Consider the following 15,326-nt stretch of genomic DNA (forward strand, 5'->3'; position numbering starts at 1 on the left):
AAAAACAAAAAGCCTATCTCTTATGTTTCCGTCTCGGGTTTGGACTGCGGGATGATAGAAATCCGAAAGAGATGTTTTTATTATATTTTGTACAGTAGATTTGCTCCTTCATAATCTCCGTGTTTGATAAGAATGAACCTCCCTGTCTCACGAAAATGTACACGTAATATAACAAATCATGCACATTAAATGCCAGACTAATATAGCAAACATTGAAGATCTCCCCCTAGAAAATTTTCTTCGGCCGCCCATGTCTGGAGGTACACAATTTCGTAACTTAGTGGATACGATGTGGATGTATTCAAAGTCTACTGATTTACCCATAAAATTTAAATTTTATAACAATATTCTCAGTGAATACTATTATGGAGAACTTTTTTTTTTAATTCGATCGCTTTTTTTTTTTTTTTTTTTTTGTTCACCATGTCTCGGTAATCGTCTGGCACGAAAAATGAAGTTTCTACAAGTGTTTCCCCAGCATTTTTTTTTTTTTTTTTGAGAAAGGGGTCCTCCAGGAGCGTTATTGATGGTGTAATTCCTACGTTTGTTATATACATATATAGATGTAGATAGATATAAATATAGAGATACTGCGTATATATATAAAGATAAGTAGGAGCGGGTCTTTAAAATTAGTTCGGAAAGATAATATGAAAATCTGGCATAATTTGCAAGAATCTATCTAGTCTAATATATATAAAATAAATAGTTTGTTTGTGTTTGTCTGTTTGTATGCGGCCTGGGGACCAGACGAGTGGACCGAGAGTTACCAAATTTTAGTCAGCGGTACCCTGGCCCAGGCCCCAGATCAAGACGAATCTTTTTTTTTTTAATTCGGACCAGGAGGTCTCAGGGGGCGCTTACAGTGACATGTAAAAGTGGTAGAAAATGGCCGATATTACTGTCGAATTCATAGTTTTCGCGGTCGCTGAAATCAATGGTGACAATTCCATTAGCGATGATATGCAAATTCAGCTATAATTGTATGCGGACCGGGAAAAATCTTTAAGTTTCTACGTCCCACGGTTATGCCGGTTAGGCTAAAGGAGACGGTGATGATGAGAGATGAGTGAAAGGGTGGAATGAAGAAAGCGGGAGGAAACGGGACAACCCCGAGAAAACCCACGCACACGGTGTTTGTACACCACAAAGTTCACTTGGCAGGGGCTGGGATCGAACCCGGGACCCCAAGCACCAGAGGTGAACGCTCTACCACTGAGCCACCGCGGCCCCCAATGAGGTTGGAAGCTGGTCAATCATGGCGGGAGGTGGCACATGCCATAGGAGTGGCACAAAGTGTGATTTCCCGATTGTGGAATCGATTTCAAACAACTGGAAGTGTTCGAAGAAGACAAGGACAGGGCCGTCCACCAGCAACTAAAGCCAGAGACGATCGTTATCTGTTGTTAACAGCCCGTCGAAACCAGAATACAACTCTGCTACCGCGAGCCTTCCGAACAACAACAGGACGCATAATATCTACTCAAACGGTCCGCAATCGCCTTCGAGAAGGTGGTATCTACGCACGTAGGCCTGTGGTGTGTGTCCCATTAACTGCACGACACCGTATTGATCGAAGAGCGTAGGCGGAGGAACATCGTGGGTGGGGACGCAATGAATGGGGCAATGTTTTGTTCTCTGACGAGTCTCGATTCCGTGTAGAGCCTAATAATCGACGTGTTTTCATCTGGAGAGAGTGTGGAACACGACACAATCCCATGTTTGTGCGAGAAAGATCCCAGTATCATAGTGGTGGACTGATGGTGTAGGCAGGAATCAGCATTGGTGAGCGTACTGAGCTCCACATCATCCGAAATGGCTCTTTGACGGCTCTCAGATATAGGGATGAGATCATGAAAACTCTTGTTCTTCCTTATGCTGGTGCCATTGGCGATTCGTTCCTTTTTATGGATGACAATACTCGTCCTCACAGAGCTCGGTTAGTGGATGAGATGCTGAGGGTATCGCTCGGATGAAGTGGCTAGCATGCTCTCCGGATCTCGTTCCAGTTGAGCATGTCTGGGATATGCTTGGCAGACGAATTGCCGCTAGGACAGTAAATCCAACAACCATTCCAGAGCTGGAAGTCGCTCTTCTGGATGAGTGGCACAACATCCTCCAAGAACTCATCGATAATCTGATTGAATCCATGCCACGCAGGTGCGAGGCTCTGTTGGCTATTCGAAGTGATCATATGACATATTAAGGAACAATCAGTGTTGTTGCTTTGCCTGTTTATGGGCAGTTCGAGAGGTGCACACATAACCGTCTTGTGTCATGAGCCATGTGAACAAGGTTTTCCGTGCCCCAACACCAGTATGTGTCCCATTTTTCTAGTGTATCTTAAAGCATTCCTTCTTGTATGATATATATGAGTCAAACACAAGCTTATTCATACACTATCTTAAGGTCTTGTGTGATATTTCAGCTGAACCCCTAATTTTTTTGAGCATTATATACAGTATATATATATATATATATATATATATATATATATATATATATATATATATATATATAGTGGCAGATTCAGGATATGATCAAGGGAGGGGCTAAACCATAGTTTGCAGTTTTATCCAGTGTAAAGCAGGATTGAAGCCCATTTTATGCAATGTATACTTGAGTGTGAAGGGGGGGGGGGGCTGTAGCCCCCTTGGATCCGCCTCTGTATATATATATATATATATATATATATATATATATATATATATATATATATATATATATATATATATATATATATATATATATATATATACATGATCGAAAATGGCCTCGAATCCATACATCCATACTCGCTGAGATGAGCAGAAGATGCCGTTTAAATCCACAAATTCAGCCCCATTAGTACTCTAAGGAGGATGATGACATGTAAAGATAATTGAAAATTATCGATATTAATGTCAAATTCATAGTTTTGGGGCTCCACAAGTTCATTAGTGACAGTTTTGGTGCCCTTTGTGTCCAAAATGAAACGTATTCTCCCCGTGCGAAGAATGGATATTCTGCTAGTCTTGATAATAACTAACGGAAGTTTCATTTAATATATTTCTCGCTGCTCAAATTTACTCACTTGTGCGGTATATGTGTGTAAAGTAGAATTAAAACCTGTTGCTTTAAGTATTTTTCCGTTAGCGAAATACATTGTATATACAGTAGGACGTCGATAATCCTAACGTCAAAAATCCGAATGCGGTCCCTAGAAGCTTTTTACATTTTGTCTTAACGCTAGCGATAAACAAACAATAGCTTATCCATCGACGTTATGTGAAGTCAGTGTTTTTACAAAAGTTCATTTATATGTAATTGTTTGTCATGTATTTTTATTTTTATTTTTTCTTAGGCCTATAAATTTTAAGTGTGACTTACAAGAACAGTGTTATTTAGAGTACAAGCAAGTTCTTCAAAAACATTAAATGTAAGTAGCCTTACGTACGGTAGGATTGTAATTACTATATGTACTGAATAACCACTGTATCGATAGAAGAACATACCGTACAGTATGTAAGCCTAAATGGCATTTTCTTGGTCATTTTCGAAAATCCGAACAATTTGAAAATCCGAATACCTGTGGTTCCAATTAGTTCGGATTTTCGACTTCCCACTGTATATGTTGCAGACATGTTACAGCAAGTAAGATTACTAGCTTCAGGCTAACAAATAGTTTTTAAACTACATTTTCCTGTTTTTGCCAATATTTCCGAACAAACTATTTTTTCTAATGGTTTCAAAATTTCCGGAATTTTACATAGAACAATGAAGATATCTCTATGAAATATATGTTTGATTTAACATATTAACTAAAATGATTCTGTGGTTAATTGATGATTCTGATAATACCCAAATTTTCCGTTTTTTCCCCAGCTCGGAAAAACAGTAAAAAAACTGTTTTTTTAACCCAAAATTTCCGTTTTTTTTTCACAGGCCTTCACAACACTAGTCTGAACACACACTCCTAACGATGGCGAATTTTAACACCACGACATCGGCAACTATAACTAAAATGAACACGTGACCATCGCCACTAGACCTTGGCACAATGGCAGAGCGTTGCATTGTCTGATGAATCCCGATATCTTCTTCATCATGACGATGTGATTGTGCGAATCCGTAGTGTTCATAGGGAACAGCTCTTTGACATCTGTACTGCGGGACGGAGACAAACTGGCTGCGGCTTAATTATTATTTGGGGAACATTCAGGTGAGCATCCATGTGTCTAGTGGAGCTTGAGCAAGGCACCATGACGGCCGAGGAATCGCACGCTGCTTGCAGACTACGTACACCCCTTCATGACGGCCATGTTTCCCATCGGTAGTGGCATTTTTCGACAAGATAATGCACCATGTCGCAAGGCCAGGAGTGTGATGGAGTGGTTCGAGGAACACAGGAGCGAGTTCCAAGTGATGTGCTGGACCCCAAACTCTCCGGATCTGAACCCAATCGATCACGTCTGGGATGTAATTGAACGTGACGTGAGGGTGCATCACCCCCTCCCCGGAATTTACGGGAATTAGATGACCTGTGTGTGCACATGTGGTGCCAACTCTCTCCAGCGACCCACCGAGGAACATTGAGACCATGCCAAAACCCGCTGCCGTTGTTATTCATGCCAAAAGGTGGATATACTAACAATTAGGTAGGTAGTCATAACGGTCTGGCTGATGTGTGTGTATATTTTAACTCGTATATTTTGTCTCGACTCGAATTTCGAGACGTCTCGACTCAAATTCGAGTCGAGTCGAGACAGAGACTGTCGAGTCGAGACACGAGTCGAGACAGCAACATATTTTCGAGTCGAGACACGAGTCGAGACAACATTTTCTCGAGTCGAGTCGAGACAGGCTTAAATCTCGACTCGACTCGACTCGAACGCATCCCTAATTAAAGCAAGTGAATGATAATCGAAGAATTTTTGAAATGAGAAAGTGGAAGGAGACAGGAGTAATCCGAGAAAACCCACGAACACAATGTTGTCCACCACAAACTTACTTGGTCAAAGATCGAACCAGGGGCCCCAAGCACCAGAGGTAAGCGCTCTATCACTGAGCCATCGTAACCCCCAAAACAAGAAAAGGATCAGTATGCAAATTACATAGGAAAGTGTCTCGAATGATCTTTAGATGTCAGTCAGATATTAGATAAACGTAAGTATTTATTTGCTCATTTATAATGTGTACATTTATTTATTTCCGTTAGATATTTTAACTTGATTTTTCTTGTTTTCAGTACAAATAAACAAGTCAAAACCTAAAATAAAATAAAATAAAATAAAATATTTAACATAGAATCGCGTATCACATCTTCACTTTATATAAATACCCCAGTTTGTTTTTGATGCTATCTGTGTTCTGTATGCAGTTTCCTCCCCACTCACAAATGGTCGTTTCGCTCAATAAATAATTTACAGTCACATCAAACAACAACTGAAATAATTAATAAGGACTAATTAACACTTGCAGGAAATAGAAAAATATTGTTATATTGTCAGTATATATGGAATGGTTAGAAAGGGTTATGAAAATGACGAAGTAAAAGGCTGAAACTTATCTCTATATAAAGGCAAAAGTGTATGAGGTTTGAAATATTCACACAGCCTCAAGTAGAAATTACAAACGTATTTTTATATAATAATTCCGTATGCTATAAATAATGGACATAGTTTTTTATTATTAATTTTTATTATTATGTCACAACTAATTAATCATAAAGTAGCATTCGGTATTCATGATTATATATATTCATGATTATAGGGTGAAGAACAAATATATAAATTTAGCTCTTCATACAATGAGTATATGAGTCGGATTATTTATAGAGCATCAGGTTGAAATTTGTCTATAAAATAAGTAGATGGGCCTGAAATATTCATACAGATTTAGATTGAAATTCGTCTTTGTATAAAATGAGTGTATGAGGATTTGAATATTCATACAGTCTCAGTATAGCCATACATTTTTTTTTTTTTTTCGGGAGATGCGAGTCTCTTACAGATAATAGATATAAAATAGTAAAATTCTGGTGCAAAACTTGAGGACGAAAGAAAGCTTCGCATGCTGTGTCACTCCGAAGTGACACAGATTGGTGAAGCTTCAACCATACACAGCAAGTAATGGAGTATGTGATATAGGAAACAAAGAAAGAAATACGCGAATGGCACTTTCATACAGAGGTAATAAACTACACTGAGAGCATGGCAACTCATAATGACACCCCCTCTCACATTACAAAAGGAGTGAAATGGCCAATGAAAAAGTGATCACCACGGATAGCAATGAATACTATGCAACATGCTTCCATGTTGCACAAAGTTGGTTATGTGTTGTCTGGTATGGAGTTCCATTACTACACCAGCGCTGTTGACAACTGCTGGATGGCTCTTCGTGCATCTGGACATGTTGCAAGACGTCTCCCCATAGCATCTCAAACGTGCTTTATGAGGTTTAAGCCGGGCGAGCAGGCAGTCCAGTCCATTGACTGAATATGCTCTCGTTCCAAGAACTCCACCACCTGCGCTGTTCGATGCAGTCGCTCATTATCATCCGTAAAAAGGAAGCTGAGACCGATTAAACCTCTGATAAAACACACGTCGAGATGTGCTACAGTATCAAAATAACATTGAACTGTGAGCGTACTCAGGCCCGTAGCCAGCCCAAAAATTTAGGGGGGGCGGTCGAAGTTTGGGGGGCCCGATCCAACCACATTATAGTTCATCACTATATTATAGTTCACTTGCAAGCCTACCATGAACATTTTAGGAGCGGCCAGTAAAAATTTAGGGGAGACCCGGCCCCCTTAGACCCCCTGGATTCGGGCCTGAGCGTACTGTGTTTAAAATTTGGGAGGTCGGTATGCCCATGCAACATTATGCCTCTCTACACAATAATACCGGACTATCAAAATGCTCCTCATGTATGTGAAACAACAATGTTCCTCATGCTCATTGTATATTCCTACCTCTCATCAGATGAGTGTACATCCATAATTATTTTAACAAAAGAAACACTGACCAAAGCTTAAAACTTTATTTTAAATTATAATTTGTAACTGTTTCGGATATCTAGCATATCCTTCTTCAGACACGATCGAAATTAATGAAAATACAGAATATAAATGTTGTTATAACAGAGTTTAAATTCTTTAACCTTCATATATATATTCATTGTTATAAAAAAAATTTAAATTCTTTTAACAGTCATATATAGAGTCATTGTTGTACTTTTTTATTTTTATTTATTTATTTATTTTTCTTATTTACCGAGGCCTTCAGCACATCCTATAAGTCTTCGTGTTCACTTTCCATTTAATCACTTCCTTTATTTTTGGTTCTTATAAGGGCCTTTTATTTTTATTTTTATTTTTTTTAAATTTTTATTTATTTATTTATTTATTTATTTTTTCTCTATGTTATTCAAACTTCCTTGCCATGATTCATTAATTGGTAAGCCCCCTGTCCAGTTCATCAGTTTATCTCTTCCTACCTTCTTTATCCAATCCGCTTCTTTCCACTTCCTTATTATCATTCTTTTCTCCATCTCCAATACTTCCGTCTTATCCCAATTAATTGCGTGATTCGTCTCCTTAACATGTTTGTATATGGCATTGGTATCTTTTTTCTTCCTAACATCATCTTCATGTTGTTTTATCCTTTCTTTCATTCTCTTTCCTGTCTCTCCTATATATGACATATTTATCCGAAACAGTTACAAATTATAATTTAAAATAAAGTAAAGTTTTAAGCTTTGGTCAGTGTTTCTTTTGTTAAAACAATTAATCCAAAGCCATGAATAGTCTTACTATCCATAATTACTAGTTAGACTGAGTCTGCTATAATTGGAGAAGAGAACGCGTCCTTGCTACTCTTCAGTCCAGTCCTGATGTTCTTGGGACCACCGCAAACGGTGCCACCGATATACAGGTATCAATGGAATGTACATAATTAATGTAATGGCTGTCGGGCAAAGAGAGCATCCCTATGCAGTCAATATGCCACTGTAGAGCCTGTGATTGGGTGATTTGCAGTCCTCTTAGATGTATTTGTAATTGCACTCACTGTTTGACGTCGGTCCCATTATATCTGTTTCACAATGTAGCCATCGTCTTCTGATGTAGTTGGCTGTGATCAACCACCACCTCTCCTTCGCACAGCATTGCATGTGCTTCGGAATGCTCCTCATGTACACTCATGTCCAATAATTTGATAATGATTTCGCAGAGTACTTTTCATACTGATACAATGTGTATAATCGGAAAATGTATAGAAAAATACTTGTAAATTTCATAGGAAAAGAATTATAAATACAAAAATTAGAATGAGTAGAACAAAATATTGCTAAATGGACAAGAAAGTTTTATTTTCGTTTTATTGTTCTTATTTACTGCTCTTTTGACATGAAATTTGCCACATACATGTCTTTGCCGATTTACACATACTAACATTATAAGAAATACCAGGCGAATTCGTTATCAAATTATATTCCTACAACAACATATTCAGAGACATGAGACAATAATTTTGGACATGAGTGTACGTGAAACAATCCTGTGGGCTAACACCAATCTTCTGGACCATACTCGTCACATTCGTCCTTCCAGTTTCCCAATGATTCTTCCTCGCGTGAAGTCACCCAATTGTTGTCTCTGGGCCATTGTGAACTGTGAATCACAATTCACCTAAAAAGTTTTCTGACTGACACACAACGTCTCCTTCCTTTTATTTAACTGCTTCGTTTTGGAAAACCAGACTCATTCGGCGCTACGGTCACTCTAACGTCACACCATCCAATATCTCACGCCTCGTTCACGTGTGAGAGACCTCTGCAATATGCTTCCGCGCTTCTATTCATTTCCATCGACTATGCAATAGTTTATGTTACTTTATCTACGAGTCGTCCTTAAGTTTTGCACTCCATTGTAATATTATATCTATTTTGGTCATGGCTAGAGATTGCGGACGGCTTATTGTGTTTCATATATTCATAAACAGTATTTACTTACAATCGAGATTTATATTAATCCTACTGAACATCAAGAGAGTTAGTAAATATAATAAGAACTAAATCAGTGAAAAGAATTAATAGAAACCCACTTTAGGATATTTTAAGAAATAACTTTAGTTTGTGTATTTGTTTGTTCACTGAAGATTAACGTTCTTTTTCAACACTGAATTAAACTTACTCTTTAAAGTGAGATCCGAACCACATTACTTATATTTGTATCGGAGGCAAGAAGATACTCCCACAGGAAATCGAACACAGGGAAGCAGGCACGTTAGCATTCATGCACCGTTCGTGTACTGTGGATGAATCTATGAGTTTACAATACGACAGTCAATGCGCATGGATTCCCAAACTTATTACCACACTTTATAACTCCTGCAAAGTCAATGATTTCTGACTTGGTTAATACATTCATGGCCAATTGACCAATATATGACGTTGAAGTAAATTCTTACGATCGGAGAAACGGCAGAGAGCAATGTGCAGAGCAAAAGAAGGGAAGAGACGAGATGGGAGAACCGAATAAAGAAATGTTAGCAGTGTGTGAATAGTCACGGATCCACGAGTAGTGTATCTGGTACCACTGCTTTTGTCAACGTCAGGCTTCTTGTCTGCTCCTCGTACTGTTCCTGAGATTTACTACGAATGGGGCCAGGAATCTGTGACGTCACAGGGCATCCAGTTGGAAATTTTTATTTATAAATATTTATCTGCATTACCGACACCTGTGTCTTTAAGAACTTACGTATGAGGATTCCCTCGGCAACCACTCTATCTGTGGACGGAAAAAAGGTATGGGGAAGGAACGAGTAGGCCTGCGGCGGTCTGCATGTTAGGTAGTTTGCCTAGTGCAAATGAGGAAAACCAAGGGAAAATCTCACTCCGGATGGCTGGTTTGAAAAAGCTGTTACATCTTTTACGTCGAATGTCTCTACCAGGAATCGAATCCAGGATCGATGCAGGGCCATTTCAGTTGGAAATGAACGGTTAATACCGTTACCGCATAGCTATGAGTGTTGAAAAATCCGAACTAATTTGAAACTCTATAGGTGTTTTACTTCAAGTATCTATACCTCACGCTTTACTAGAACATTCATTTTGGCAGATAAATTTAGCGACCGCGCGTTGATTAGGTGTTAGCGAGTCTCCGTGGCGTAATTGGCTAGCACATTCGGCTAATTTCAAGGTTAGTGGTTCGAGCCCACCGCGGGGGGCAACTAGTTATTTTGTGAGTGTAATAGTAGAGACATTAGGCTGACGAGCGTAAAACGAAACTCTTCGGAGATCAGAGTCCCACGAAACAAGCATGGGTATTTTTGTCCTCGACGTTTCTGTGTTCCTATTCCTGTTGAAACTACATTACGTAGACTTTTGATTTAAGATTCTGGCTTTGTGGAACTTAAAAAAAAAACTTATCGTTCATGCATCGCCATCGAAGTGTCTCCGGTTCGAATTCTATAGCCAGCCATTTTTCTGTGATATTTCTTGTCTTTTTCAGTTTTATCAGGTACTTGCAAGAATGTTTAAATATACCCTCTGGTCGAATTCGTTCCTCATTCTTTCCTAATATTGTTGTTGACTAGCAACATAAATTGGCCTTAGAAAAAATGGGTGCAAATATACTTCGTTAGTCGGTTCAATTGTATCTCATCGACGGCTTTGCCCATACGATATGAATGCTATTTTCGAAGCTCCTTCCTGGATAAAGTCCATGTTTTTGGCATGAGAAATCCCCGTTCGATTTACGGTTAGACCTCATGTGATTCGGATTCACGTTAAGCTGGAAGTCCACATCTCATACAGCCTTAGTACTGAGAGAAACCGTAAACTGAAATTCCAATTCAGACTTCTACTGCACCTCTTTTCACTGATTAAAGGTTAATTAATAGAAAATGTTATATCTCTACTTAAAGTATGACTAATTTGTAGTTCGTAAAGTTAAAATTTGAACCTTAAAGAGATAAAATTAAACCTTTCTTCTCCCACTAGTCGCCGGGACTCGTACAGTGGCGCCGGTCCTCGGGATGATCACAGAACCTCGCTGTTGAGATTTGAAGACACCAACATGGCGTCCTAGGTTTTTCTGAGAGGATACCGTTTCCACAGGACGAGACTGGTAAGCCTCTTCTGACCCATGATGAGGAGACGCACGTGATAAATGATTATGGTGATTTGATGTTGGATTAAGTTGATGATTATTATAATGATTTCTAGTTTGATGGACAGGAACAAACTGATACGATGTCTTTCCTGGACGAGATGCTGATGTTGATGGTACAGACGAATGTTGGCCACCATTTCTCTCCCCACCTACATTGCCGCTAAGGGTAAGATTAAGACCTCCTAAAGGTAAGGTCACATGGTATTTTCCAGGAACCGTAGGCAGTTTAATTGTTCCACCGTAAGTTGTTTTCTTCCATGGTCCAACAAGGACGGTGGAACGACGAGCTGATGAGGATTCATCAGTTTCTGAAGACGATTGTTGTGTATGGTATGCATACCTGAAACAAATAATTTATTTTTAATAAACCTAATACCAATAAAATTATATAAAATCACCAGGATAAATTAGTATGAACACTCAAAATGCACTTTTTAATACCTTCGGAACAAGTAGATTAATTCTAATTCAACTTCAATTCGAGGCCAGGACCGTACTCAAGGAGGCATTTTTTTCAATTTCTTACCCCACTTCCTAAAGTCAAGGTACTCTAAATGTGAGCGGGTCATACAGTTTCTAAATTTTTATTCTATTCTGCTTATTTTCTTTATTGTTTCACATGTCTGGGCTAATTGTGGCCTGAATATTTAAAAGTAACTCTATGAAATCTGTATTTTTCTATTTAAAAAATCAGCTCGGTAGTAATGTCCTTTCCTTACAAAATGAACTTGGTAATCAAAAGGTTAGCTCATTGACAGCCCACAATGATTTTGGGTCAGCAACCCCACATACAGTAACAGTATGTCCATCAGAAGGTCACGAAAAAATATTCAAATAGTAGTTACCTAAAGACCTAAATATTTTATATTACTGATTTTCTTTTTTATCATATCTGAAATCGGGCTCTAAAAGAGTATGTAAGTCACATGTAGCTCACGGGGATCCAAATGAACAGATTTATCTCTAGGCTTTGTGAGCCATTCATTGTACGAAATTCTACTCCATATCAGTGAGAAAGTGTCTATTTCTATGCTTTCTCATGTGTACTGTGTACGCACCTTTCGGAGACCCGGGTTCGATTCCGGGTGGAAGCTCAGGTGGTGGGGATTCCATGTTAAGTTGTAAATCTACGTGTCATAAGACTGTTTGCTGAAAGAGATACTAAACATCAAATAAAAAACTATTTGGTGTACCGTGTGTGGCTCACTGAACTTGGGGTAAGTATGTACATCTTACGCTTTTACGCATTGTTTACATCTGATTGCAGATCTGATAAAAAAAAATACAGAATATCTAGGTTTCTAGGCACCTACTATTCGGATATTTCTTTGTGGCCTGCATACAAACAAGCAGTCTTCTGTGCACTTTCGGCAAGTTTAGTTTTCCAACTGTTTTCAGTAAAGCGAATGTATAATTTCGAAAAACTAAGGACCAAGCAATATAGCAATAGACCTGTCTCAATACCTCCAATGGAAAAGAACATCCGCATTTCATTTCGTCGGGACTCAGGTAACTTCTAAAGAGCATGAGCTACAACTGGCTCATAGGGCCTCACTGAAAGAAAGACCGTGGCTCATATATGACTAACGGAGCTTTAGCGTGAGCCATGGCTCACATATAGTCAACCTGTTGAAGAAAATATTTTCCAAATTCAAAAGCCAAGTCTCGAGTCAGGCATACTATGATGGTCAAGTATCCACTGCCTGTAATGCATAGAGCTAAACAGGTGAGTTCCTTTTCACATTCTGAAACATGTAACTGATCCAATTTTACCTAAATTTCTTTCGTCCATATGAGTGAAATTTAGTGAAGTAAACTGTTTTATATAGTCCCTGTTCGGGCGCCATTTAGTACTGCATAAACTACGGTAGACTTCCAAATTATTAGAACTCAATACTGAAACTACATGTAGTAGATATAATTTCCAATTGTAATAAGGGAATCAGAGATGGAACTTATTCTTGGGCAGATGAAGTCATATCAAAATCCCATTCCGTGCTATTTCTTATCATTTTTGCTTTATGAAGATATAATATTCAAACCGGGAGTGGCAGGAGATTCTATAACGTTCAGTTGTACGAGAGCAATGAAGTCGGTTATGGAACATATTCTTACGATACTGAATCCACATTAAGATACTGCTTCACGCTATCTATTACCTTTCTTTGCTCTATGGTGATCAATTTTACAACCGGAAACGGTTGATTTCTATCACTTCCGGTTTGAATAGATAGTTAAAGAAGGTGACAATATTTGGGGCGATGATTTTTCCAAATTGTATCTGTTTCTATTGGAAGGGATCTGTCTCGTCTCGTCTGGCAGACAATCCTATTTACTATTCCAACGGCACATCACTCGGTGCAATTCTGAACTATTATTTACGTTTACTACTGACAGTAGCGACACTATGAGGTATACTGTAAAGGTTTTGATACCACCTAAGTTGACAGTGACATTCTCAGTATAAAGCCCAGTAGTATATAAATATTCGTTAATGTAAATACGACCGACAACTGTATACCAATTATTTACGTAATTTATTCGGAAGTTATTAACAAGAGAAATCTATTCGTAAACCAGGTTATATACCTATAGTCATTGTCAAAAGCCTGAGCACACTATTGATTTTTAATCCCCTGTATACATATCTAAATATGGTAAATATTTCCTTTTGCATAATATCTTTCTCAAGGGAGGTTAAATGCTGGAAACCCACCTTACGCCACGTCACTGATTCAAATATTCGAATATAGAATTATTTAGATATTTAGGTTGGAGTTTAGCGTCCCTTTCAGCACTGAAGTGGCTATGTATGACATGGACGTACAACTAAATGTAGGACCCGAACAACATTGGACCATGCAGGGAATCGAACTCGGGTCTCTTACGCCAAAGTCGCGTACGCTAACCATATATCCATGAGGAGCTCTAAAATTATTGGAAGGTTAACTTAACTACTGTGAGTTTTCGACTAAACGTGGAAAGATGCTAGAAAAAATGGTGTTCTCTCTGTATATAGGAGATTTTTTTTCTTCTTAAACTGGATTTCACTACTGTTATCTTAATTTCGAGAAACTCTTCAATTAATTATTATTGATACTGGGAAAATACACTACTAGTTACTTAGAAAGAAAGGATTTAAAAAGAAATAATTATAAAATAAAGTTGCTACTGACCTACCTAGAATATGGCACCGCAGATGAAGCTCCATTTGAGGACCCATGTCCCTGATACACATGGTTCAAATGAGTATCTGTGAAGAAATGTATAAAATATTCTATCAGTTACACTATCCATAATTTAATTGAATCAAGTGTTAATGTTGAGTTGATTTTAAGTTCAAAGTCCCGTTTAGCAGCGAGGCTATATGAGACGTGGACCTACTGATTAACGTGGAATCCGAACCACATGAGCTCCCACCGGGAATCGAACCCGGGTCTCGCATGCCACAGGCGCGAACGCTAACCGCTTAGCCACAAAGGAGCTCGAGTGTTAATTATATCATAGGGTGGGAATTGCATGTTTTCACAGTCTTATTATAAAATCAGTCCTTTTAAAAAGCGCTGAAGTTTTGTGGAAAAACGCTGAATAAACAATTATGTGCAATTTCTCAGTCATTTTATAAAACGTCTAACTTTTTCAGTCTAATGGGGCAACTCGCTCGTTTTGTAAAATAATTTTCATTTAAGCTCTTTCAAAATAAAAAGTCAGAAACTAAATCTCTATAGTAAATCCTACTTCACTCTTTTCTTTGTGTCCATAATACACAAAAGTGAAAGTTATGCAATTTATATGAAACTAACAGTCCTACTCGCTTTTCTCAGTTGACTAATTTTTTTCGGTTGCTAGAATGGAGTTTACTCTGGTGAACGAAGTCTCCGGTTCGATTTCCTGTGAGAAAGCATCAATCGCAGAGTAGTGGTTCTTTTCCTACACGCTGTATCCTGTACAGTACACACTATGCTCTGTAGCCTACAGTAAAATGCTTTACAAAAAACATTTGATACCCCTTTTTCAAGACTTATTAGAGTTCTCTCATGGCTATGAGGATAGCGTGTGCGCCTATAGCGTGGGAGACCCGTGTTCGATTTCCAGCGGGGGCGCATGTTCAAATTCCACGTTAAGCTCTAGGTCCACGTCTCGTGTAGCCTCGCTGCTGAAGGGGACG

At 38.5% G+C, this 15,326-nt stretch overlaps 1 protein-coding gene across 3 annotated transcripts in view; it reads right to left on the reverse strand.

Annotated features, from left to right (window-relative positions):
- The window catches only part of LOC145684067 (uncharacterized), a 457,866-nt gene that overhangs the window by 120,620 nt on the left and 321,920 nt on the right, over nt 1–15,326 (reverse strand). For 2 of the 3 annotated variants that reach the window (XM_081755919.1, XM_081755926.1), the window contains 2 exons: nt 14,339–14,411; nt 10,970–11,498 (listed from right to left, as the gene is read on the reverse strand). In XM_081755919.1, the coding sequence (XP_081612045.1) occupies nt 10,970–11,498; nt 14,339–14,411 (602 nt within the window). Of the gene's footprint in view, nt 1–10,969; nt 11,499–14,334; nt 14,412–15,326 lie in introns of those variants that run through there. The other variant, XM_081755936.1, reaches the window with a different exon arrangement.

Source organism: Thermobia domestica, chromosome 1 (genome assembly GCF_964235325.1).
Source record: "Thermobia domestica chromosome 1, izTheDome1.hap1.1, whole genome shotgun sequence".
Lineage (NCBI taxonomy): Eukaryota > Metazoa > Arthropoda > Insecta > Zygentoma > Lepismatidae > Thermobia > Thermobia domestica.